General features: G+C 43.3%; 1 protein-coding gene across 2 annotated transcripts; it reads left to right on the top strand.

The window, feature by feature from the left end:
- The first annotated feature begins 431 nt into the window (after window positions 1-431).
- Window positions 432-24,109, top strand: LOC100123719 (cell growth regulator with RING finger domain protein 1). Of its 2 annotated transcripts, none has more exons than XM_031930514.2 (6): window positions 432-1,933; window positions 4,947-5,104; window positions 19,844-20,015; window positions 20,303-20,444; window positions 20,704-20,811; window positions 21,522-24,109. In XM_031930514.2, exons 1-6 carry the CDS (start codon window positions 1,833-1,835, stop codon window positions 21,990-21,992), a joined length of 1,152 nt encoding a protein of 383 aa, XP_031786374.1. In that variant the 5' UTR covers window positions 432-1,832; the 3' UTR covers window positions 21,993-24,109. The 2 variants fall into 2 exon arrangements, with proteins under 2 accessions (XP_031786374.1, XP_031786375.1); XM_031930515.2 differs by having other exon boundaries at window positions 444-1,933; window positions 20,306-20,444.
- Window positions 24,110-24,162: the final 53 nt, after the last annotated feature.

Consider the following 24,162-nt stretch of genomic DNA (forward strand, 5'->3'; position numbering starts at 1 on the left):
CAGCTGGTAACCCTTCTAAACCTTTGCTAATTTCAATCTTGCACAATGCTAATATCAACTTTTCATAAGTCAGCGTCACTCACAAATTAAAATATACAAAGATGAATTTCGCGTTAGCGCAACGCGTACTTAGTGTCCTTAAAGTCCCGTTCACACTCGAGTGTCAAAAGCTCGAACTCTACGTTCTACAAATTCGAAATTCAAAATCGACCGTTAGAACAAACTCCCAAATCCGACGAATCATTGAAAGCTTACAAGCAACCTATCTACAAGTCCACCTCAACAAATCGATCACATCCCACCGCAGCCCCGGCGAACAGCTGTGCCTCTCTTATGAACGAAGCCTTAGCCGCAGTGCGCGAGAAGGACGGAGCTATATCGCGAGTAGACAGCGCTGCTGCGCGGTGGCGCTATAAGGTTCGCCCCACCGCTCTTCCAAGCTCAGTGTCGAGCAACACGCACCGCGCGGCGGATCGCCGGATCCTGCAATTCCGGAGAAACACATCAGAAAGCTATACCACTTTATCCTACATATTGCGAAAAGAAGTAAACGCGAAAAATCAGCTAATTTACGGCAATATAAACGTTCTTAGCGAGAATTGAGAATCCAGATAAAGGAAATATAGCAATTCGTCGAACAATATTCGCTCGCCGTACAGTCGGCCGAAACAAAAGCTCGAATCTCGGTGCAGACGAACAGAGAGAGACTATAATATAATATCGCGAGTGAGTGTGTGTATATGTGCGGTCGCCTACGCCGTCGAGCAAAATATCGACACGATCGAGTACGCAGGCATAATACAGCGAGTGAGAGAGAGAGAGAGAAAGGGACGTCGCACGCGCAGTTTATCGCAGATATATAGACTGCATCAGGCTCGTCCCTCGGGGTCCTTGACAAGGAGAGAGAGAGAGAGAGAGCCGAGCGCGATATATATGCACGTACGCATCCGCACTCACGCAGTCGCTGCGGGTGCGAGCGAACTCCGGAAAGGGCCGTAGTACACATGGCTGCTGTCTGAGTGCGAGTGTACCGAGGGCTTCGCGCACACGCAGTCGAGGTCATTTATGTACAAGTGTACACACATATATAGAGCTCTATTCGAGTTCGCGCATCAGCAGTCTCCTCTGCGCGAATTGCTCCGCAGTGCGTCCTCGGAGGAAGAGGGAATAGCATGTTCGAGGAGGCAAAGGGCATAGCCGATAACGGAGAGCCGCCGAGAAGTAGGGGAAACATCGACTCTTGGAGATGCGTTGCTTAGGCTCCGGATAGAGAGCTGTCGACGACGTCTCTCTCTCTAAGCGCTCTGTTGTTGTGCCGCCGTATAATATACGTTCGAGTTACGTCTGCACGAAAGAGCGACGAGGACAGATTCTCACCGGAAGAGAGTAGGGGGATAAGACGATCTATATACACACACACGTATACAGTGCGCGCTGCTCTTGCTGTCAGAGCTCTGCAGAGTTGTGTCTACGATTGTTTTTTCCTTTTTTTTTTGTTTGGTTAGAGTCTCCCACACCGCGACAGATACATCGTACGTGTATATTGTAACAAAAGAGATACATCGAAGTGTGTTGCTAGTGCTTTTCATCATCGAATTACTACTTGGGGGGCATCAGACTGTACATAGCTGTGTGTAGTAGTCTCCGCGCCTACATAACCTCACCTCGGCTGGCGAGTCGGGCTCTACTCGCGGATGTGGAGCTGGTGAGAGCCGGCGTCGTCCACCTCTTGGTCGACTTTGTGAGACGAGTGTTCGCTGAACACACAGAAGGAGGAAGATCAAGTGCAGCGCTTTTCGTTCAGCGAAGAGGACGTAAAAAGCACAGCCAAGATGACGGCGATGCTGGTCTTCGTCGCGGAGCTCTCCTCCAACATCTTCTCCGTCCTCGCAGTGCTCATCTGCTTCTGCGGAGTTTTCCTCTTCATCATGAGGTACGTGGCAAAAACATCCGTTAATTTATTGCTATCTCGTTGAAAACGAACTTAAAAAGCGACAACGCCGAGATATGGTCTAGATGTTTCCATGGGGGCTTTAAATTAGCAGCCGACGTACAACAGCTGATACGAGCCGCGTAAAATTGCATCATTTCGAAAAAAACACACAGCTGCGTCTCGTCTGAAATTATATTCTGCGCATATAACGACGCGTTTAAAAATAGAACACGCGGCTTTCCCGAACGTCGTCGCCGTGATCTCGTTGCGCGTGTTATTGTTGTCATCGTGCGAGGTGCCTCGAAACATGGCGCAGTCGTGGATCTTATAAATATGCGCGCGAGATAAGGGATACGACTGCGCCTGTGTGTGTACACAGAAAAGCGGATATTTTTAGGACTCGATATTACGCCGCGGTAGTCCGTCGCCCGAATTAAATCGGCGCATGAGTTTGCTTTTGCTCGAAAATTGATAGGTTTACGTAAGCCAGAGCGCGTGACAGATAGGCATCGCAGCGCAGATATGATTTGCGAAATTTTCTGTAACTTTGCTGCAGCGCTCGTTTCTCTTTTTTTTTCTTTTTCTTTTTACATAATTGAGGAACAATAATAACGAGAGTGGAATTCGCACAGACACGACGACGATGATAATTCGGCGTTATCGCGATGCATTTCTCAAGAGAGAAGGATTTTTTTCCACAATTTCACAACAGCGACGGGTCAAAAACAAGCCGGTGATTCACGTGTACCCGCCAAACAATTACCCATCGCCGCATGACGAAATATCGTTCCTCGTGTGCAAACGCGACGCTTTATCCGTTGCAATAGGATTTTTGCTCCTTCCGCTATACTCGGAAAGTTTCCAGGTGGTCGAAAAAGGCAGAAGCCCTGTGTTTTCAGCCCAAGTGGCGGGAGCTGATAACGCAATGGCAGACCAAAGTGCGACAACCTCGATACTCGTCCTTCTGTCCGAAGTGGAATCCTTAAGCGTGTCTTTTTTATGAAAAAAAAAGAGAAAGTTTCGACACGTCGGCTCAGTGTGTGCCTCTCTTGCGAGCGAGGTTGTAAAATTTCCATGCTACTCTGCCGACGACCAACAATATAAGTCTTTTCCTTCATTTTTCTGAGAAAAACTTAACCGATTTGTTCACTCGATTCCGACCTTGATTTCCACTCGAAATAAGGAAGAGGTGAAGAAGGAACGAGTCTCGAACGTCCCACTTGAGAATGTTTTCGGTCCACCGGCACGAACACTCTTTGTGTGTGTGGACGAATTTTCGAGGCTGACGCACGTGTTTGAGCAGTGTCTTCGCTTCCTGGTCCCCTGTGTGTGTTTGGGTTTGCATGAGTAATTGTGTGGCTCTTTCTGCTCCGTCTTCCTTTTATGCTCTTCGGGCTTTTCGACAGCCGTTATTCGAAAGATCGAATCGAGTGTTTTGTTTCGTTTCGTCTTCTTCGGGTGTATTATTTTATTGCTGGAATTCGGTGTAAATATTTGCTCGTCTGGAGAAAAAAAAGAAACTCGATCCTTATGAATAATGGGAATTCCTAGCTCGAATCGTTGTTTTACGGGTATAGTATTGCCTATACACATCCTCTCTCGAACTTATGCCGCATCCACAGTAACGACTCTCTTGAATAATGCATAATAAATCTCGAGCATCGCGCAAAATTTCTCCTCTCCAGACGAGCCTGCAGAGTCACCTCGTTAATGCCCTCCTTCTCTCCCCCTCGGAAGCTGCAGAGGCGCCGATTAAAATTACATAAAGACCAATTCCTTCGACAAACACACAAGAGCAACATCCCTATACACTCGCGTCTCTCGCAATTTCCTCCTCTCGCGCACATCAAGCCAAGGAAAGCTGGAATTCTCCCGTACATAGTCTCTCTCCTCGAGGGAAAGAGAGACGATAATAAAAGACCGATAGCGAAACAAGCGCTACTCGCTCAAACAGCAAGAAAAGAGAGAGAGAGAGAGAGAGAGAGAGAGAGAGAGAGAGAGAGAGAGAGAGAGAGAGAGAAAAGAAAAGGCTCTCGGGCTATCAACTTATGTAACGTATTACGCCGGTTTCGTAATTGACCGGGCCCGCCGCCGCCTCGTTTTCTCGCGGTGGGCTGCGCGCGGATTCTTCGCTCGCGCACGCTGCGGTTCGAGAAAACTCGCTCTAGACGCCTATGGCCTATACTGCTCTGTGTCTGTGTGTGTGTGTGTGTGTGCGTTTGATGTACCGCCTTACACGAAAATTCGAGAGTGACACCTTTTTTTCGGTGTTTTATTTGTGGACTGGTTTAGAGATATTATATGGTCGTCGAGTGGATATTTATTTCTAGAAGTTTCTTCGACTTGAGGATTGATTCTTTAAATAGATTCTTCTGGCTTATCATCTCGTTCTTTAGTGACAGTTTTGATATAGTAAATCTTATCTTTGAGAAGAAAAAAAAACGAGTGTCCAGCCCCCCCGATATAGACATTTTTTTCTAATCTCTAGCGCAGCGTTTATACCCGCGACTATAGCGCAGTGACCTATGCGTATACACACGGGAACAGCTGACTCGGCAGAGCGATTTAGATTGAGTCATTAATGCAAGTGAGTTGTGTAAATGGGCAGATATCGATGTGTAGCTTTGAAAAACAAAACTACTAGTGCATTTCTCACTGATTAATAATAATTATCGTGTATATGGATACCTAAGTCATTATACGGGATATTTTTTACACACGTATAGCTGATGGAGAAAAACTCGTGAATCATGAATAACAAAAGCGACGCGGGAACTCGTCTCTGATTACACTCGACGTGTCGGCGCTCTTCTTCTGTCGCCACTTCTTCGCGTCTCGTCTCGAGTGTATGAATCTTCCGCTCTTTCAGCCGTTCACGTGTCGTCTTATACTATTGGTTATATTATTGAAAAAATGAATTATATTTTCAACTCAAAATTTAAAAAAAAAGTGTGTACAGCATCACACACGACCTATGTATAATATAATAACTTTGCGAAATTCTGTTGTGCAGGAACATGATGGTACTGCGGGTCCACGGGGACGACCTGATGTTCGGCGGTACGAGCGGAGTGATGGCCCACTCGCCGCGCATACCACAGATGAAAATGATGAAGGTCCACATACCCTTCACCTTCAAGCTTCACGAGAGCTTTAAAAGCACTTATGCCGGTAAGTTGAACATAAACATACATATATAATGTAATATTCCATTGAGTTTGAAAAAGTTGTTTATTTCGAAAATCGTAGGTGTATACGGTAATAAAAAAAGACGATACACACTCGCGCACATTACGTTATTCGAATAATCGCAGTTATAAAACTCTCTCTCTCCAAGCGCGCGTGGATTGCGTGAATTTGCCGTATTAAGCAAGTAGGTATATTATATAGGTGTACCTCTGCGCCTCGTCTCATATAATGTAAAGTGTAATAAAAGTGCATTTCCAAGTGGCTTCTGCGTACGTGACTGCGAAAATCACATATTCACGAGCTGTATAATGATAACCGATCGAATGACTCTTTTGTACTGATATATTTTCCTCGTCTCGCTCTGGAATGCCGATATAGTCGTTAATTGCTTCTCGAGAAATATTTATATCGGTATATACTATAGATATGGATGCAACGGTTTATAATCAAAATTCGGTACACCACAGAGCACAAAGCTCGAAGTTCATTGCCTCGATGGTTACATGGTCCCGAGGAGATCTCTCGCGTGTTTGCGCAAAGCGTTAACATCGGCCCACAAGAAGTGTTACCTTTTGAGTTAACGTATATACCGATTTCGACACTTACGCGCACACTCGTTCTTGCAAAAAAGCCTCTTTGGCGCAATTTTTACGCGGAGATCATCAGCTGACGAGAGCTTCGCGATTCCGCCGTATAACACACGTCGAGGTTCACGCGGAGGCCACAGGAGAGAGAGGTGAACGCATGGAAGCGGTGCAGGAAAATTTTGAAATTACTTCTCGATAACGGAGCGTTGAGCAATTGCGTGTACGAGTCGTCATACGAAAAATCGAAAATCGAAAGTACCGACCGAGAGATGCTCGGGGAAGGTCGATCGCTGGTCCTATGAAAATGCAAATGGTTCTTCGATGCAATCACCGCTTTTGAATTTCAAATCCACCCCCGCGAAACCCATCACGGGATAAGCGATATTTCTCGAAATAGGCGCAAAGCAATTTAACTTTGCGGAAAGTTACACTATATAAGCATAGAAACCGAAATAATCGTATAGCCGATAAATAAACGATCGATCCGCAGCCGCGCGTATATATACAACATGCATCTGACCTGGGAACACGCGTGCGGTCAAGGTGAGGCTTGCGCGCGCTTGAATTTCGCAATTCCGTTTTCTTCGCAGACTCGCATACCGATCAAGTCTTCTCGCCTGGCAAGTCGATAACCTAAATTCGGTCCTCGCCTCCTCCTCGGCTCTTTCACTTTTGACTGTCGCCTCGCGGTCATCTCGATCTTTTTCGATACCTGCACACATACATACCGGTTTCTTCCCAACCGATTTATTCGACCTTGAAATATCGAACGCTGTGTGATGCGCAAGAGTTTTTTTTGGCGCGATATATTACCTATAAAATCGCCTAATGCATATATTATACACTATACTGTGTACATGTATAAGGTATATGTATACACAAACTGGTCTTAATCGATCGGACTAGTTTCATTAGCGCGAGTCACTCCGGGAGAGTAAATTTTCGAGGTATGCTTTGCGCATATACGCACGAATTTCCTAATAGAAAATAGAAGGTTCGGCAGCTCGCGCGCGGGATATAATTTCAAGCGAGCTTTGCGCAATATCTTCGTGTATACATATATACAGGAGTTGTGCGCGCATGATTTTCGACAGAAATCGTGTGTGAGCCAACGCTAGCTCTCGCGGATCACAGAACTGGATGACCATGGTTCCATTTATTACTTCACATGCGCTGCTTCGTTTCGACGTTGGTCCTGTTTTTCTTATAGTGTGTGACCACGTGTATAGTTTATAGAGGAACTCGTGGCTTTTCAGGGAAATCGAAGATCGTTTATTTGGTAAACACACAGTCGCTCGGTGCAACAGGAAATTATGAAAAGTCTCGAAGGAGAAATATTATGAGGTGTGCAGGTCGAGCTTTGTTTATCAACTTCGCACGAGTGCAACGATCTTATCGCCGTTCGGTTATTGTGCTTTCTGATCGAGCTGCCATTGTGCTGCAGGTGGTTTCGAATGAACAATCGTAATTTAAGAATATTAACGCGTATAACGTGTATATTTAGAGGATTTTTTCGAGCCGGCGCTCGTTAGTGTAAAAGTCTCTCGAGTGTGTACACACAACAATCGGCAATTGTTCGTCTATCTTACTTGCAAATATACCGGTGCAGACAAAAAGCGGCTGTTAAAGAGGCTCGTCGATGCGTTAAAATTTTAAGTCGGACAAAAAAGAATCCCGCGACGCTTTTATCCTCCTCGATTGTATGTGTGTATATAACAGGCAAAGAATTTGCATATTCCCTTTCTCGCTCGCGACGCTTTATTGCGGCGCATTGTACGACGCGAATCAAGTGTCGTCGGATAAGACAAAACCTGAAGAAATAAAAATCAGGAAGGCTATAACGAAATTTTCACCGTCGACGCGCTAAAATGACGATCTTTCGATGGGAATGAATAATAAAAACGAGAGAAGTGCAGATCGCGTGGCACCCGCGATATATTATTCATATAAAAAGCGCCTCCGAAAAATCACAAATGACACAAAGGGTTAACCAGCGCCGTATACGCTTGACATTCGCGAGCAGCCCCTGAATTCGTTGAACAATGATTCATCGACTCGCGTGTGCACACAGTGGGCATAATATGCACGCACTGCACACGGACCTTTTATTCTCCGCCGCTGCACGTGTGCATATAGCGGGCTGACGGTTTAATCCTATGCGAGAGGCGTTCGATAAACAGATGCGCGAATCCAATCGAGTCTGTACACTGTATACAGTCGCGATGAAGTTTCTTGTTTGTTTTGGGGAGAAATTTGAGGTCAACGAACTATGGAGCTTTGGATCCGATGGTTCCGGAAAAAAAAGAGAGAAAGAGAGATAGTCGTCGGATTTCCTGAGTTTAATGGCCGATTATATACTCTCCGAGAGTATGTATGTGTGCGATAAACACGATGCTGCAGTTGCGAAACTGTGGGCTGTACTAGCGCAAGTTATATTCTGGAAAAAGGCCAGCGTACGTATAAACACATCATCGAGGTTATACACAGGGCTGTCGCGGATTTTTCAGGAACTTTTCTGAAGTTCATCGCGAGCATGTTTGTGTGTTTGCGGTCTTCTATTTTTTCACGTCATAATTTGAAAATGACATGTGTGTTTACAATTTATATTCAATTTTTTTCTGTCTTCACAAGTACAGTCGAAAGAGAAAAGTGAAAAACGAAAATTCCTACACGATTCATCGACCGCAAGGCTATGCGTTCGGTTGTGCAAGGCCTAATTTGACTACAATCGTGGGCTCGTATACCCGGCCATCGAAGCTAATTGTTGTTAAAACGAAACTCGAACATCTGCATTGCAAATGTCGATTATACACACACACATACGGAAAAAAAATTAATACCTTAACGCTCGCGCGCCTATTAGGTAGCTCGTAAAAGGACAATTAGAAATTTTAATCGACGACGCGATGCATCAATAAACGTTCTCTTAAATCGCGATTAAACTCGCCGTTTTTTCCTCTTTCTGATCATTGTAACGCCTTACGTTCTTCACTTGGAGATGAGCAAGTAGCGTATATGTCGTAGAATAGGAAAAACAGGTTTGATTTTTTTCATCAAAGTGCGTGCTATACAAGTTTGATAGACGTGTATATCGTGAGCATCATCGCATTCCATTATTATGCAATTTATGCCGACAAGTTTCCTGCAAGTATAGGCGTAATTCGAATTTTGCAACGTATGCTAATATTCTTTGTTGTTTTTATTATTTTGGCACGCGATGGATAATTTTAGATTTTGTTTACATTCGAAAATTGACGTGTAGAAAAAAAAATTGTAAATCCTTGAAAGGCCGTCGTTTCTTCATATCTACGGCTGAATTTATAATTTTTTTCCTTTGCAACACACACACGGCACTTGGACCGAATAATACGTCTCTCGTGTCGAAACACTCGCATTTCAAACATGCCGCGGATTCGGTTTGACGTCAAGTATAGGCGAATTATGGTAATCGCCGTGAATAGGTGCATTTCGTCTATACACGACGCGGCGACTTGAATTTGCCAACGGGTGACAGAATGAAAATATATATCTATACACACACACACATGCGTATACATAGCTGTGCGAAGAAGTTGCGAAGCGAATGCCTCTGGGGCTTGAGTAAGTGAATGAAAAATAGTATATATGTTTTCTTGAAAAATTACAAATCATCGTTCGCGCTATTAATCAAGCGATTTTAGAATGGAATTAATTTTTAAATTCTGAATATTTCTCGACAGTTCTCTCGCGACGATTAATTCGATTTTCATTTCGCAGTGACTTTCAGAGCCGCTTATCTTCATTAATAAGAACGTAATATACAAACAATGCATAATCTGCGAGTGACAGCTATGACTCAAGTATCCACTGCGTACATTACGCGAATTCACGGACCATTAATAATTGCGTTTGGAGATATATGTTCCGAGTATATTTTCGCGCGAATTGATCAGTTAAATAATTCGAGTTCGAACGACTTTGTGGAAACGTTCGGGTGACCTTGATGATGGTATACATAAAAGATTCTTCGGAGAATGGGTATATCCCGTCGCGCAGATAGCTTTGCGGTCAGAATCTTTCCAGAACGTTTTTTTTTTATTTTTAATTAATAAGACGTACAGTTTGCACATATTTTCGACCAACTTATTATCGCAAGAGACAGATTTTATCTCAGCGCCATATCCCATGTGACGACTTTATTTATCGTAAAGAAACAAGCACGAATAAACTTCTTCTTATTTATGAGTGTCGATTAAGTCTATGGAAAAAGCCTACCCGTCAGAGAGCCAAACGTGTCGATTCTAAACGTGGCTATTTGAATATATATTCTGTGTCTAATTGACAGACTTATAGATTCTTCCATTGGTAATTCAATCGCTACTCAAGTTTATGCGAGGACACGCACACACTATCCAAATATAAAAAAAAAACTTCACGATCGATACCGACTAACAAAAAGTAATATCGGTCACGTTTTCGGCCTGTCCTGCAGCTGCGCTCGAGCAAAGCCGTCGTCGTATTTCTCGGAGATTATGACGAAACGCCGGCCGGTATACACGACGAAGGGAAAAAAACGCGTACAGGCCCCAGGTTACGCCACGAGGCTGTGTAGCATGACGCAAGGTCGCCATGGCGCGAAAATCCAAAAAAATCCAGCCAAGATCGCCGTTCGGACGAAATTCACACGTTCGTGTATAATTATTACTCTGCACTTCTAAAAAAACACATAGTCGTACACGATCGAGGTATTGAAGAAAGTAAACCTCAAGGTCGCGTCCCAGCAAGAAACGTCGAGCGCTAAAAAATCGAGATGCAAAGAAGTATTTTCCATCGACGACTTTTTACGTATTGACGAAAAAGAAGGAAGAAAATCAATCAGCTACGACTGGGTAAAAAAAATACGCGACGTCTAACGGTATATATGTCGAGTTACACAACGAATTATCGCACGAAAAGAAAATCAGAAATTCAAACGTGCCCTGGCAAAAATTCAAACTCGTAGACACACATGGCGCGTTATATACACTCATTGAACAATTAGTCATTCGCGTCTCTTTGGCACGTGAGTCGTCTCGCGTTAGAAAGAGCAAATGCAAATGCACAACGTCTATTGTAAAGTTATACATCGGATGATCGTGGTCGGCGCACAAGTGCGCTTGATTTTCGTAGCGACAATTGATCGTAATTGATGATCGCGGAATAATTTTGCATTATATTCTAGAAACGATCGGAGAGTGACAGCCTGGAAGATGCTACTTATGCGCTGGAGATTTTTTCCTCGACGACGTGTGTAATTGAATACGTAAAAAAAGCTATACGATCGTCTGCTTATTGTGATTTACGCCTGGACGCACGTAGTAATCAACGCCACAGTCTGATACAATATCAAGTGTGCAGCGGCTGATTAATATCCTATACTCTCTGGGATGGATGTTTTTTCTGTAGCCGAGAATTGACGCGAAACTTCATCGCAGATCTCAAAGCTTTTCGTAATAGATCGTTTCGATGACAATATTGTGCAACGATGTATATAAGCGGACGGTCATCAGCCGTGCACAGTTTCGACAGGTGCATGCAGGCTTCCTCTGTTTTGGCAACTTTGTTTGGCCTGTTCCTTCACTTCCCGAGGTGATGATATTTCGCATATTATTATATTCCTTGAGTTTCTTTCATGCGACGTGATGAAAACTCGTTACACCTTTTTCGCGCACATATACATGTTCCCCCGCAAATATTGACCGCTATCATTAGCTCGTCTGCGAGTTTGCGCTTCTCTCAAACAGTACAACATTTACAGATGATAAAAATTGTCCAACGTCGTATACCTATATGTACTGATAAGCCTGCGTATACGATCATCCCTTTTTTCTTCTTCGTGTATTACGCTCGATTGCGCAAGTCGACACTATCTCTCTCCTAGCGTCGAATGTATATATATATATATATACATATAGGAAAAGATGTTTCGGTGTCGTTGCAGCATTGTCGCACCTTGTAATACCTAATACACCTGAACAACTCTTCCGCTATGGGCTTCTCTCGCGCAGGTTTGCTAATCAGACGAGCCGCTAACTGGACCCCCGACGCCCCTCTACCACTACATAGCTATATATATATATATATATATATATATATATATGTATCCTTTCTTCTCTCTCTCTCTCTCTATCGGGCGCATTTGGCGCACTGCAGCGTCAGTTGGAGCGAAAAATCTCGATTACAGCCGTGTTTAATTGCAAAACACAAGGAACTTTTTTCTCGGCGGACATGTATATACTTTCTAGTGGCTTGACTCGCCTGCGACGTGTACGTGGTACTTAACCTCTGAGGTGAGCACATCTTGACGAAAAAAAAAAAAATTCAATACCATTCATAACTCGTCGATAGGATCGCAGTGCGCGCGACGGTTTATGCAAATCCCCTCGTCGCAGTTGCATAATACTTACCGTTCGTTCATTTTTTTTTCCCTGGAAGAAGTTCCGCTTATATGCGACTGCTCTGCAGCAACAAAAGAGACACGACGAAAGCAACTTTTTCAAAGCCTTAACTTTGGTCTTTCCTGGGAGTTATACTTTGATATGCCGGTCGCGTCTCGCCTACATGCATATCGCGTGTAATTTTAATTTCAATGATACACACGGTGACCCATCTTCTCTCCTCTCTTTTTTCGTGTCTTTTATCTCTCTTCGCTGTGTGGACGAGACAGAAGGAGAGTCCATTAGAACGTGTATTGTCACGGCGACTGGTACTCGTTAATATTCATGTCGTCTCTCCGTATATATACTATGTAGTCGTGCGCGTCTGGGCAGTCTGTGTACAGGAGACGGAGGATTTTCGTTTTAACTCCGTAGAAATGGATACACCTTCATTGTTTCGACGGTTTCACCGCGACGCTTTTTTTGTGTTTTAATTGCTGGTCTCAATTATAAAGGATTGTTTCTCTCACGGAATATTTTTGTTGACGAGAAGAGACACGACCGCGAGAGAGTAAAAAGTTTCCAAATGACCGTAGAACGTATAATTTGCATTCACGCACGGGTTCGAAAATCGTTCCGCTTCCGTGTTATACACACACATACACACGCTTAGCGATATATGTTTTGGGAAAAGTATATACACGCAACGACAACATCGGGAAATATTCCGAGGCTAATTAGTCGTGTGCGAGAGAGAGAGAGAGAGAGAGAGAGAGAGTGAGAGAGAGAGAGAGAGAGAGAGAGAGAGAGAGAGAGAGAGAGAGAGAGTATTTCACGTGTGCGCGAAACATCAACATAATTAAAATTGCACAGCCTTATCGCTCGAGCTGCAGGCGACATCACGCGCGACGTGCATATGGGCAAATCCAGAATAAACTGGACACTTCAGGGGGTCTGAGTGAACAAATTTGAAATTTGCGCGACGTGCATATGGGCAAATCCAGATTAAACTGGACACTTCAGGGGATCTGAGTGAACAAATTTGAAATTTGGGAGCACACCTACCCGACCACTTTTTTTCGTTCTTTAGGTCATATAGAACCTAAAAAACCTTGGGTTCCTAAGTTTAAAAAATACCTTTTTTTGCCGGGCAGTTTAAATTCTCTTATGAGAATTTAACACGGGGAAAATAACCGAATATCAGAAAATTGCCACTTTTTGTCTGGAGGCGCAATCCAGAAATGTGTTTTAATACAATCAAAGTATTAAAAAAAAAATTAATTTGAAGGCTGGTGGGTAAAAAATGGCTGGTCAAAAGTTGTCTAGGCTTGAAAATGGCAAAAAATCACCAATTTTTCGATTTTTTACGAAAATCAGCAATTTTTCTTATTTTTATAATCCTCATAACTTTGGATCCGAGCGGCCAATTTCGACCATCAGGGGCTCAAATTTTCGCTCTTGTCTTCTGTTTTCGGTTTGAAAATTTAGATTAACATTTTCATTTATGACGATGAAAACGGCCAAAAAACGGCCAGAATTGATAGGCATATACATAGCTGATCGTAAAATTAAAATGTTAATCTAAATTTTTTAAACGAAAACAGAAGGAAATAGCTTTAATTTTAGCCCTGGATGATTGGAATTGGCTGCTCGGATCAAAAGTTGTAAGAATTTTAAGAATAAGAGAAAAATCGCTGATTTTCGTAAAACATCTTACTCTTCGTGACTTTTTACTATTTTCAAGCCTAGACAACTTTTTACCCAGGTAACCATTTTAAACTCACTAGCCCTTATATTAAAGCTCTCTTCTGATACTTCGATCCTAGCAATATATATTTTTGTACACCGAGTGGGTAAAGATGAATTGTGGCTTGTTTTCGATCATTTTCCCCGTGTTAAATTCCTATAAGAGAATTTAAACTGCCCGGCGAAAAAATTGGTATTTTTTAATCTTGGGAACCCAAGGTTTTTTCGGGTTCTATATGACCTAAAGAACGAAAAAAAAAGTGGTCAGGTAGGTCTGCTCCCAAATTTCAAATTTGTTCACTCAGACCCCCTGAAGTATCCGGTTTTTTCTGGATTTGCACATATGTATGTGGTGTACGGCGATTAGTCACTTTCCGCCAATTTGAATATTCGATTTTCGTTGCGCCTCGACGCGATGCGCCGTCGTCGGTATGTGTATGTATGCTGTGCTTATAAATTTTAGATTAGGCTCGAGCGAGATCTGGTGTATTGATAAGACTACTGTCGCTAATTTCTTCGATGTAGTCCAGCTCGAGGTCGTAGAATGCACTTATGCATGATTCTTTGCTGGCCCACAGCACAGCGCGGTTTGCTCTTTTTTTCTCCTTGGCCTCCATGTGGGCAAACTTCTTATGACAAAACCCTCTTCGTGACTGTCCGGCGTTTGGAATCTCTTCTTTCTTTTTGCAAATTCAAGAAGCCGCTGTAACACACTTTGGAGGAGAATGTATTGAACATGTGTGCCTGTGGGAATTATACGTTGGAAGTAAGATTTAATCATGAATTGGAGATTGAATTAGATTCATGGAAATGATAGAGTTGATTGTAGGTAATAAAAATTTAGTTCGAAGCTTGTTGACCTCCAATTGGACAAGGTCACGAATGAATTCAAAGTACCGCGAAAATTCGGACGTGCGAGGGTCGAGTTCATTCGTGTGTAAGGTCGTTGCCAGTCAGTCACTATAACCTACGAAGATTAATCGACAGACGTTTTGCACTTTAAAACGTTTAAAAATAGCCTAGCCGACGGTGTATTCAAAGTCTGGTAAATCATTTCTATTTCGTAGATGCATAAATTTGTCGCCAATCTTAAGGAGATAATCTGAAAGAATGATTAACAAAGCTGATTCTGTCGAGTTGAAAAGATGTCGTTCTCGTATAGATATATATCTTAAAATTTTCAATGTGATCACCATGCGGGCTTAAATTTAGCAACAAAAAAAAAATAAATTAAACTCGCAGTGACGCGCGTAGCTCGTCTATAGAGGTAAAGACTAACGAGCCTAATCAGAAACGTTACTCGACCGCCGCGCGCGCGACTCGATTTCGAAATCTGTATGCGTCCCACCCCAAGGCTGTGCGCGATGTGTTAGTCCCGCCGCGCCGTCTTCAGCAGTTTAATTTGTAATTGTCTAATTTTTCGGAATAAATTCGAAGCTACTCTTGTGTTTCAAAAAAAAAAAAAACGAATCCTTCGGAATTTAATCGTTACGAGGATGAAATGTAAATCGACGCTGCTTGGGAATTCCGTGAAGTTGAGCTCCGCCAAAAATAACGCGAGCTTCGTGAAAGAGGAATATCGAAACTCGTTTTTGATACTTGACAGCACGTGCGCGCTTGAATTTTTTATTTTTTCTTCAATCTGTATCAATGTCATCTGCTATAGGGTCATTACTCGATACATTCCGACTTTTCGCACTGCTGGAAAACCCCGCATGTGTACCCTTGGATTATTACTGCTGTTACGACTTGGACCTTTATTTACATTCCCAATGTCATTCTGCGAAAACGTCCTCTTTCCCGAGTCTGCGAAATTATATGCTCCAGGTGCGAGCGTTAAAAAACAATCGCTAATCCAATCTATACTTAATATCCCACACATTGACACTGTAATACCGACGTTAAGCATGTGGCATTCGGTAACGTTCGATTCACGCAAAAAACCAAAGCAAAGAGAAAGAAAACTACCGAGCTAACTTCTAGACTAATCTAGACGTTCTCTCTCGCTAGCGAATAACCCGATTTTCTTCCGCCAATCACTTGGTACACAGCCGATCTCGTGTGACTACGTGACTACCGACATATGTACACGTAATGAAGGTCAACTCTGGGTATTACCGGAGTAAGTGTGCGGATAAGCTCGATTTTAGAATCGCAACTCTTTTATCTCTCGATCGATCGATTTTCAAACGAGAGATCGCTGCCCTCGAGCGTAGCTGCCGGCGATCACGTAGACGTTGTCTCGGGCAGCCATTCATACTCCTTTTTTGGAGGCGCTTTTTATACGAGCTTCGGGCTGATTGAGAATTCTGCGAATATCCCGGCACGACTGTGCAGACGTGTGTTTGTTTTATGCGATTTCGATCGTTGGGATTTTCGGATGAATCCGGTTTTCAGATATATCGGATTTTCCTTTTCGTCGATTTTCTCGTCGTCTTCTTTATTTTCATCCGATAAACGTTTTCCTGTTCTGGGTTGTTTAACGCGCGGAATCCACGATCAATTTATCCTCCTATCTTATTGATGTTTGCACGTCGATTACGCGACGGCGGGATGAGGAAAATTATGCGATAATGCATACACGCAGCTTGTACCCGTTTTAGAGAAGATTTGAAAGCGTCGGATGTTGTATGCCGGTTGACGGTTTTTGCGCACGTTATTAAGAAAACGTTTTCGTCCCAGATTTTCTGTGTCGAACAAACAGCTTTATCCATTAAGGCCTAACGGTTATGAAGATAGTGATATTTACAACTACACATCGTCGTGTAAAAACTCAAAGGACCGGCCGCCGACAGCATGTACCGTAAATTCGCACATTTCTCGTTCTACACCCATGTCATCAACGTATACGGCAAATTAAAAAAAAATTCATACATTCGCCCGAAGAAAAGAGCACACGAGGTCCAATTCTCATGGCGCGCATTGGCGCAACACAGCTCGCGCTCGTCGTGCTCGGAGACTATATAAACCGCGACTGGCTTGCGCAATTGGATTTGATAATCGGCGCGGTTAAGCGCGAGCGAGAGATGTGTATATATAGCTACACGTCGTTCGGCGCGCGGCTTACTCACCTGTCGCGAGACGAGCTCGCTGTGTTTTGACAAAAAACAAAAATACGGGTTTCGCTAGAACCAGGTCAAACGATACTTACTCTACGGCGTGTTTTCGTTAGTAGATCGACGAATTTTTTTAAACAGTATAGTGAATTAGCAACACTAAGACGTCAGCATTTCTCCGATCCATACGTAATCGCACGAGAGGACAAAGTAGAGTCTCCTCTCTCGGAAGAATATTTCATAATTCAATCCGTCGCGTCCACGTAAGAAAAGCCTACATAATACATGCGCTGTATAAGCGAGAGGCAGCACCACTACTTCTTCTTCTTCTCGTCCGGGTATACGTACGTACGAGTGTATGGTATACACACTAGACCCACGTGCCTTTCACCGGACAATGACCAGCTCTCTAGCACAGCATCTCTAGTCCCGTATAACACGAGATTACGAGGCTTGTGAACGAGGCTATTCGCGGGCGTAGATGAATATTTCAAACGATCGGGAGAATTCCAGGTGATGACGGGATTTTTTTGTCGATCGAGTTGAGCCGAATGCTAATTCGAGAGCGGGACCTTATGATTTATTTATGACGGAAATTGTATTACAAGTTGGCGCGCATATTGCGTACTAATTGGGCCGGTCAGTGAACGAGTTAATTTTTTTGCGAGGAGTTTAGAGATTGGGGTATTGACGACCTAATTAGGTATGACACCCCAACCTGGTATATAAGAGACCTCATCCTTGCAAGTGACACCCCATTCGCATGACACCAGGTATAAAAGCTCGTAATATTCAACTCGTAGTCAATCCAAAGTCAGCTTTCGAAGAGTGCTGAGCATTCCGAAATAGCTGCCAACATGGACTCCTTCAAGCAACTGATGATCGCCATGGGCGTTTACCACCAAGGCATCGACTTCATTCGCGACCTACCCGTCGAACTATCCCAAATCATCATCTCCAAACTGGACACTCACTCCCTGCTCAATGCTGCTCAAGTCTCCCGAAAATGGCTGGCCATTTCCAAATCCACATCTTCCTCAAAACGACGCGTTCGCCGCCACATTCGTCGCCGAAACCAAAGACTCGCTCAAGTACTTCCACCGCCGCCCAGCAAACAATCGACCAACAGAATACTTTCTAAACCCGTGATACTCATCCCCCAGACTAAAGTTCCATACTCTATTATTTCCACCATTAAACCCTCTAAAAGCAAACAATCGACACAGCCAAGAAAAGCACTTAGACTGTGAGATAAAAAATTAAAAGTGTGATGTTTATCTTCTTCTTATAGATTTAAGTTTTTTTGTGAAGCTAATCAAGTTGTTTACAAAATTCGCTCGTGAATTTCACGTGTGTTTAATAAAATTATTCCCACGTGTCACGGAAATAATATGCTCGAGCAAAGAATTACGAGCTGTGAATAATAAAATTCGTATTTACCCGCGACGCCGGACTTTACGATGTCCCTTTTGTCTGAAAGATGAAGCACGTGAAGCTCCTTTCATTAAAACCGACGCTCGTGCACGCGCTACTTTGTCGGAGATAAAAGGCCGCTTATTCAAATATCGCGCGCTAGCTGTATAAATTCCAGTTATTCAAATATGCCCGCGCGCGAAATTCAAATGGGACCACACTCGATCGACCTAAAAACAAGAAAGACGTCAGTGTAATTTGCGTCTAGTCATAGTGGAATCTTCGCTAATTTTTTGCGAAAATACTATATATAATAAAGTCAAACTTTTGCTTTCTCGCGGTGAAATCGCTTATCGTGATTTCTAGAAAGCTTCCAAATACCCCGTAAACGAGCCTATGACAATAGACATGCACATCTTTAAAGTGAGAGCATCCAGGATGAAAATCGGGCCGACCTCGAGGTCGACGTACCTTCGCGCCAAGGATTCATTGACCTCGCGTCGTGTAATAATTCTAAGCGTCGTCTCGCGGAGCCGTAATATCGTATACGGATCGCGCGTGGGCTATTGGCCCCTGCGATATATCGCATTAACCGACGCCTATCCTTATAATTTTCGCCGAAGGATTCCTCGTAACTGTCCTACGGCTATTTTCGTTACGGTACTTTGTTGATTTCTGGAGGCGTACATACACTTATGAGGTTGAAAACAGCGCAAAAACTCGTTCGACAGAAATAACCGAATGGTAAACAGGACGATCTAGTCCAAAAATGTTCTGCTCGAATCTTCGAGAGCAACAGCTCGAATAAAACGATTATATACGCGAAAGGAACTCCCGCATCGCCTTGAACTCGTTCGTTGGTATTGATAATGAATCACACTCGATCCAAATCCATCCCCGACCCAAAAACCAAAAAAGTGAAGCAAAGTCCTCGGCTACAATTAAAAGCGATTCTTATTATTTTCGGAAAGTTTCCACTGCGCATGTATAATCTTTCATCTCCCAAGAGCCGAAAAAAGGTCGAGCGCGATCTTGAAAAACTAACGAGAGAGAGAGAGAGACGTGTACATGGAAGAGAAAGGCTGCAGTATGAGCGCACAGGAGAAAAAATCACACCCTTCGCCGAATTAGTATGTAGATGTATACAAGCGCGTTCGCGGCGTTCGTTATACATATAGGCATATATAACGGTAAACTCTCGGGGCCGGTCTCGAGAGCGCTTTACGAGGCACAGCAGCGGCAGCGGCGTTTATATATTTTCATACCCGTTGCTGGTTTGCGGCCGCAGTGTATAACTGGGTCGGGAAAAAGGAGCGTAATTTTCCTCGCGCGCGGCGCTATGCATCGCGTTCTTTCACACTGAAATTATAATTTTCCGTAGCTCGAATATGTATCCCGCGGCGATTATTGCGCTGTTCCTCTTTTGTTTGCTCTCGATGTGGCACAGGATGATGAGATAAAAATTAGAAAAAAAAATTGTTTTAATAATAATAATGTAACAAACGACGTTTGTCTTGCTTTCAGAGGTGGAGTGCGAGGTATCCAGCCAGGTTGAGTACTCGCTGCAGGCGATCTGGGGCGTCAGCATCCGAGAGCTTCATCTGGCGCTTTGGAAGCCCTGGAGCGCTTTGAGGGACGCCTCGCTCAATGGCACTCTGCTCCAGGGACATGCGCAGTACTTCACGCCCCCTCAAGCGTATCCTTTACTGACTTTATTGTTTACTCGTCGCTTATTATTTCGCGATCCTGCAGCTTCTTTGCCTCGACGTGGCTTTTGAATTTCGCGGCTGAAGCTTTTAGTCTTGGGAATTTTTTTTTGCTAAAGTTAACAAGCGCGGCTTTACCTCGTCGGAAAGTTGAGGTCGGCTTTAATTTTAATTAGCGCGAATATAACGCTTCTGAAATTCTCGTTTATGTATCAACGCGTCCAGGCGAATCATCAGCCATCGTGTTCTCCTTGACTCTTAAACTTGGTCGAAACAGTAGACAGCCGCACGGCGAAGAAACACTGAGACTGTCATTACCGGCACCCGAGCTGGAGCTTGGAACACCGCCGAGACTATGCTACCCTCTGGTCATCTTCCTGACGCGCAGAGACACCCGCGAGCTTCATCCGGACGAGACGGTGAGTTTTTTTATCGGCTCTCTTACGAAATTGACAAAATTTCAAAGGATTTATCCACGCAATTTTTTGCAAAAGATCCTTGGCCAACATATATGGACCACGTGGACGAAAATTTCATAATTTTTATCTCTCGCTCGCTCGCGCCGAAAGATCAAAAAGAAAGCTTTTATTAATTTTCAACGATAAACATAAGCCTATACGTGCATGCATTGGGCAACTCGTGTATAAATGTGAAATTAACTCTTGTATCCGTTCGCAGGTTGCGCTGGTGAATGTCGTTCACATTAAGGATAGCGTCTGCACGCTGCCGACCTCGATTCTCGCCCAGTATCTGAAACAGGCTAACGGACAGTTGTCCTGTCTCAAGGTGAGCCTCATCCCGTTATCGACGATATTCCAGAACTCTCTCACTAGTGCATTTCTCTCTCCGATATGAATCCGATTACCGAACAAACTACATACGCACGTAAAATCTCATGTTCGCGAATTGAAAGCAGCCTCGTTAATTGAAAAAAAATCGGTTAGCGGTGTATACCAGCGGCTCGTTTCGTAAAATGATGATTTCCAAGTTGAGAAAGGCTAATACTCGCGCAGGAGGCGAACTTTCGGCCTATTGCAGCAGAGAGAGAGAGAGAGAGAGAGAGAGAGAGAGAGAGAGAGAGAGAGAGAGAGAGAGAGAGAGAGACTGGTAATTACCTCGCGAACGACGCGAAGCATAACGTAACAATCGCCATAGTTCCTTTCTCTCTCTCCCTTATAATGCCGCCGAACGTCGAGCTTATACACCGCGTGTATTATACATATATAGACACTTGCAGCGCGTTCATCTTCCACGATGACGTCGACGATTGATGCACGTTTTCCTTTCGATTTATTCATTGCGAAATTATAACGCGGCATATGTGACTTTGAAAACCTTGCGGGAATTCGGTTATCGAGTGAGGAGCGATTTGAAATTTTAACGTATAGATATTTTCGTAACGTCAAATTGCGAAAAGCTACAATCTCGGAGAGACCCGAGTGTAAAATTATTTAAATGCACTGAAGAAATCACCAAGTTCCATTCGTTATTTCCAGCAACTCTACCTGGCCACGGGCAACTCGACGAACTACGACGAGATGGGCGTCTCCTCAGGCCTGGGACCAGCTCTGGCCTTGGCGGAGCCCTGTCCGAACAACGGCGGCAACAGCCGGGACGCCCTGGTCGCTTCCGCAGCCGGTGACAACGAGGGCTCGCTCTGGAGCAGCGCCGGTGAGCAGCTCTGCGTCGTCTGCCAGTACTTCCCGCTGTCCCGAGCTCTGCTGCCCTGTCGACACACCTGCATCTGCGCCTCTTGCTTCGGCAAGCTCGACCGCTGTCCCATGTGCCGCAGTCCCATCAAGAGCTACTTCTGCATCCGAGGCGAGGAGTACATGCCGCCGGAGACGGAGCTGAACCCTTGCAAGCAGCGCAGACCAGGTGGGCAGCAGCAACACGGTACTGGGCCGTCGCACTGGCTGCACGACTGGAACGATCGGCTCACCGATTTCCTCGGTTTCACTCGGTAGACGCGAGATCGATTTTGTATTGGCTTTCGTCCTCCTCTCCGGAGACGAGTCTGTCGATTTTTTTATCTCTATCTCGACGTCTTCGGCTCGACGGACGGACTCGTTGATTGTCTCTGTAATCTCTCTCTGTGTCCGACTAATTGTGACTGGAGAAACTTGTCGTAAACCTTGATTGAATCGACCGATTTGACTTTGAAACTACGAAAATTGTCTTTCTGTTTTCTGAGCAAACATTTGTTCTTTGACTCTTTGCGAAAACAAGAAGCATTACGGCGTCGATACATTATAGACGCCGATGCTGGCTATATATTATTGTATCCGTACCACTGACTTCGATTGATTATCCTTATAATTCTTATTGACTTTGGCTCGTGTCGTTTGTTCACTTTATTTTTTACAAATCGTCACAGACTGGGACTTGCCAATGCCATTCCTCCTTCGTAAGGACTCGTCAAAGTGGTGATTGACAAGACTTTTGTTTTTAATTACTACATTCTTTTTTAGAATTTGTATAAGTGAGTGTATAACCGTCCGTGAAGTATTTCAACGAAAGAGCGAAATCCAACTTTTGTTTGTTTTTTTTTTTGCCTCGAATGCGAAAAATGCCGATCACTCTCGTTTATAGGATTTCGTTTCGGTATAAATTATTTTTCGATTGCGCATAATCGTGCGGGAGTATAATTGAACAATCGACAAATGAGAACGCAAGTGTAACGTAGCTGCTCCATCATCCGATATACTTTGAAATCTTCTTTGGATTGACTATTTTATTCATCGATATTATTCGTAACGTTTTTTAATAGCGAAAGAATATGTCACAAGTCCATGTTTTATCGTGCATGTGAAAACCAAGGAAAAACAAAACGACAACAAAAAAACTAAGACTACGCTGCGAGCAGTTAAACGCGTATTTGATTCCAGGTGCCAAATTAAATTCTCAGGATCGGTACGTTGCTCCCTTCGACGAGCGGAGAACACGGTAACACTGTAAATAGATCACCTGTAGCGTTTTTCTTTTTTATTTAGCAAGTAGATTGTCGATGAAAGTATATAGATATATATTTACAAGCTAGAACAATGCTCGCAGCCGTATATTAACTTTTTAACCAAACAGATGAACGTAGAACGTTTTGATTTCATATTTATTCAATATAACGATTCTTACTTTTAACTTTGCACTTGGAAAAGAGACATTACTCATTCGATATGTAATAACGCGTATTTGAAGCCGTCATTCTTAAGAGATTAAACTGCATTTAAGAAAAAAAATAAGGAGCACGAATCGTTTAATAACTGGTTTCTGAGAGGCCATTTTATATAGTCTTTACATCTCGGATCACAGTAGTTTAATGAATTAATAGATTGAGCGATCAAATACAATCACTTAAATTACACCTACGTTTACGCTAAATACAGATAACAAAAATTATCATATAAACCTCGTTGCATGTACTTTCTCGAGTATTTTTACTCTCCCAAGCCAAGTCTTGAGAGCTTTTATGCTTACGAAGGTACTCTAACATTTGAACTTTCTTCTTCTTCACTCCTTCTTCTTCTTCTTCTTCTTCTTCGATCTCGTTGATTATGAGAACGTAGGAACGTAAGTCTATCAAGAAAAAAAAACATGAGGTAACGTAGAATCTAACTTAAGATAAAGAAGGAAACTCTAAAGATAAGTTGTAAATACACAGTCTGTGATAATCCTGATAATATCTGTATAGTTGTGGATTGTGCTCGGATGGAAGGTGCTTCGGTCGAGATATACTTTACGATCGAGAGCAGTAATTTAATTATAAAACTTGCGTGCTGAAAGATCGAATGAAATAAAGTGTCGAAACTTATTAAACTAGCCTTATTCGTAATCTCCAGTAATGTTTGCTAAGTTTTATTACTTGAGTAGCGAAAATGTCTCAGCAAGCCATAGTAATTTTGGCAAAATTGTATATAATTATACATTCGATGTAGCAGCTAAGGCCTATGAAGTCAATGTATTTTAGTAGAACGAATTTAATTACCAAGTTATTAATTTATGCAATAAGCATAATATTCCAGTGATGCGAAAATACACAGTATCCGTATGCAAGGACTTGTACATAATTTATTTAATAAAGAGTGTCGTTCCTAAATATCTTTCATTTCTTTCAAACTGATCCTCAATCCAAACCAAATA

Source organism: Nasonia vitripennis, chromosome 4 (genome assembly GCF_009193385.2).
Source record: "Nasonia vitripennis strain AsymCx chromosome 4, Nvit_psr_1.1, whole genome shotgun sequence".
Taxonomy (NCBI): Eukaryota; Metazoa; Arthropoda; class Insecta; order Hymenoptera; family Pteromalidae; genus Nasonia; species Nasonia vitripennis.

Bases quoted from the DNA above. Each gene is read 5' to 3' on its own strand.
- LOC100123719 (XM_031930514.2), top strand. From the start codon at position 1,833: ATGACGGCGATGCTGGTCTTCGTCGCGGAGCTCTCCTCCAACATCTTC. The intron at 1,934-4,946 runs GTACGTGGCAAA...TCTGTTGTGCAG, and splicing joins GTTTTCCTCTTCATCATGAG to GAACATGATGGTACTGCGGG. The intron at 20,445-20,703 runs GTGAGTTTTTTT...ATCCGTTCGCAG, and splicing joins AGCTTCATCCGGACGAGACG to GTTGCGCTGGTGAATGTCGT.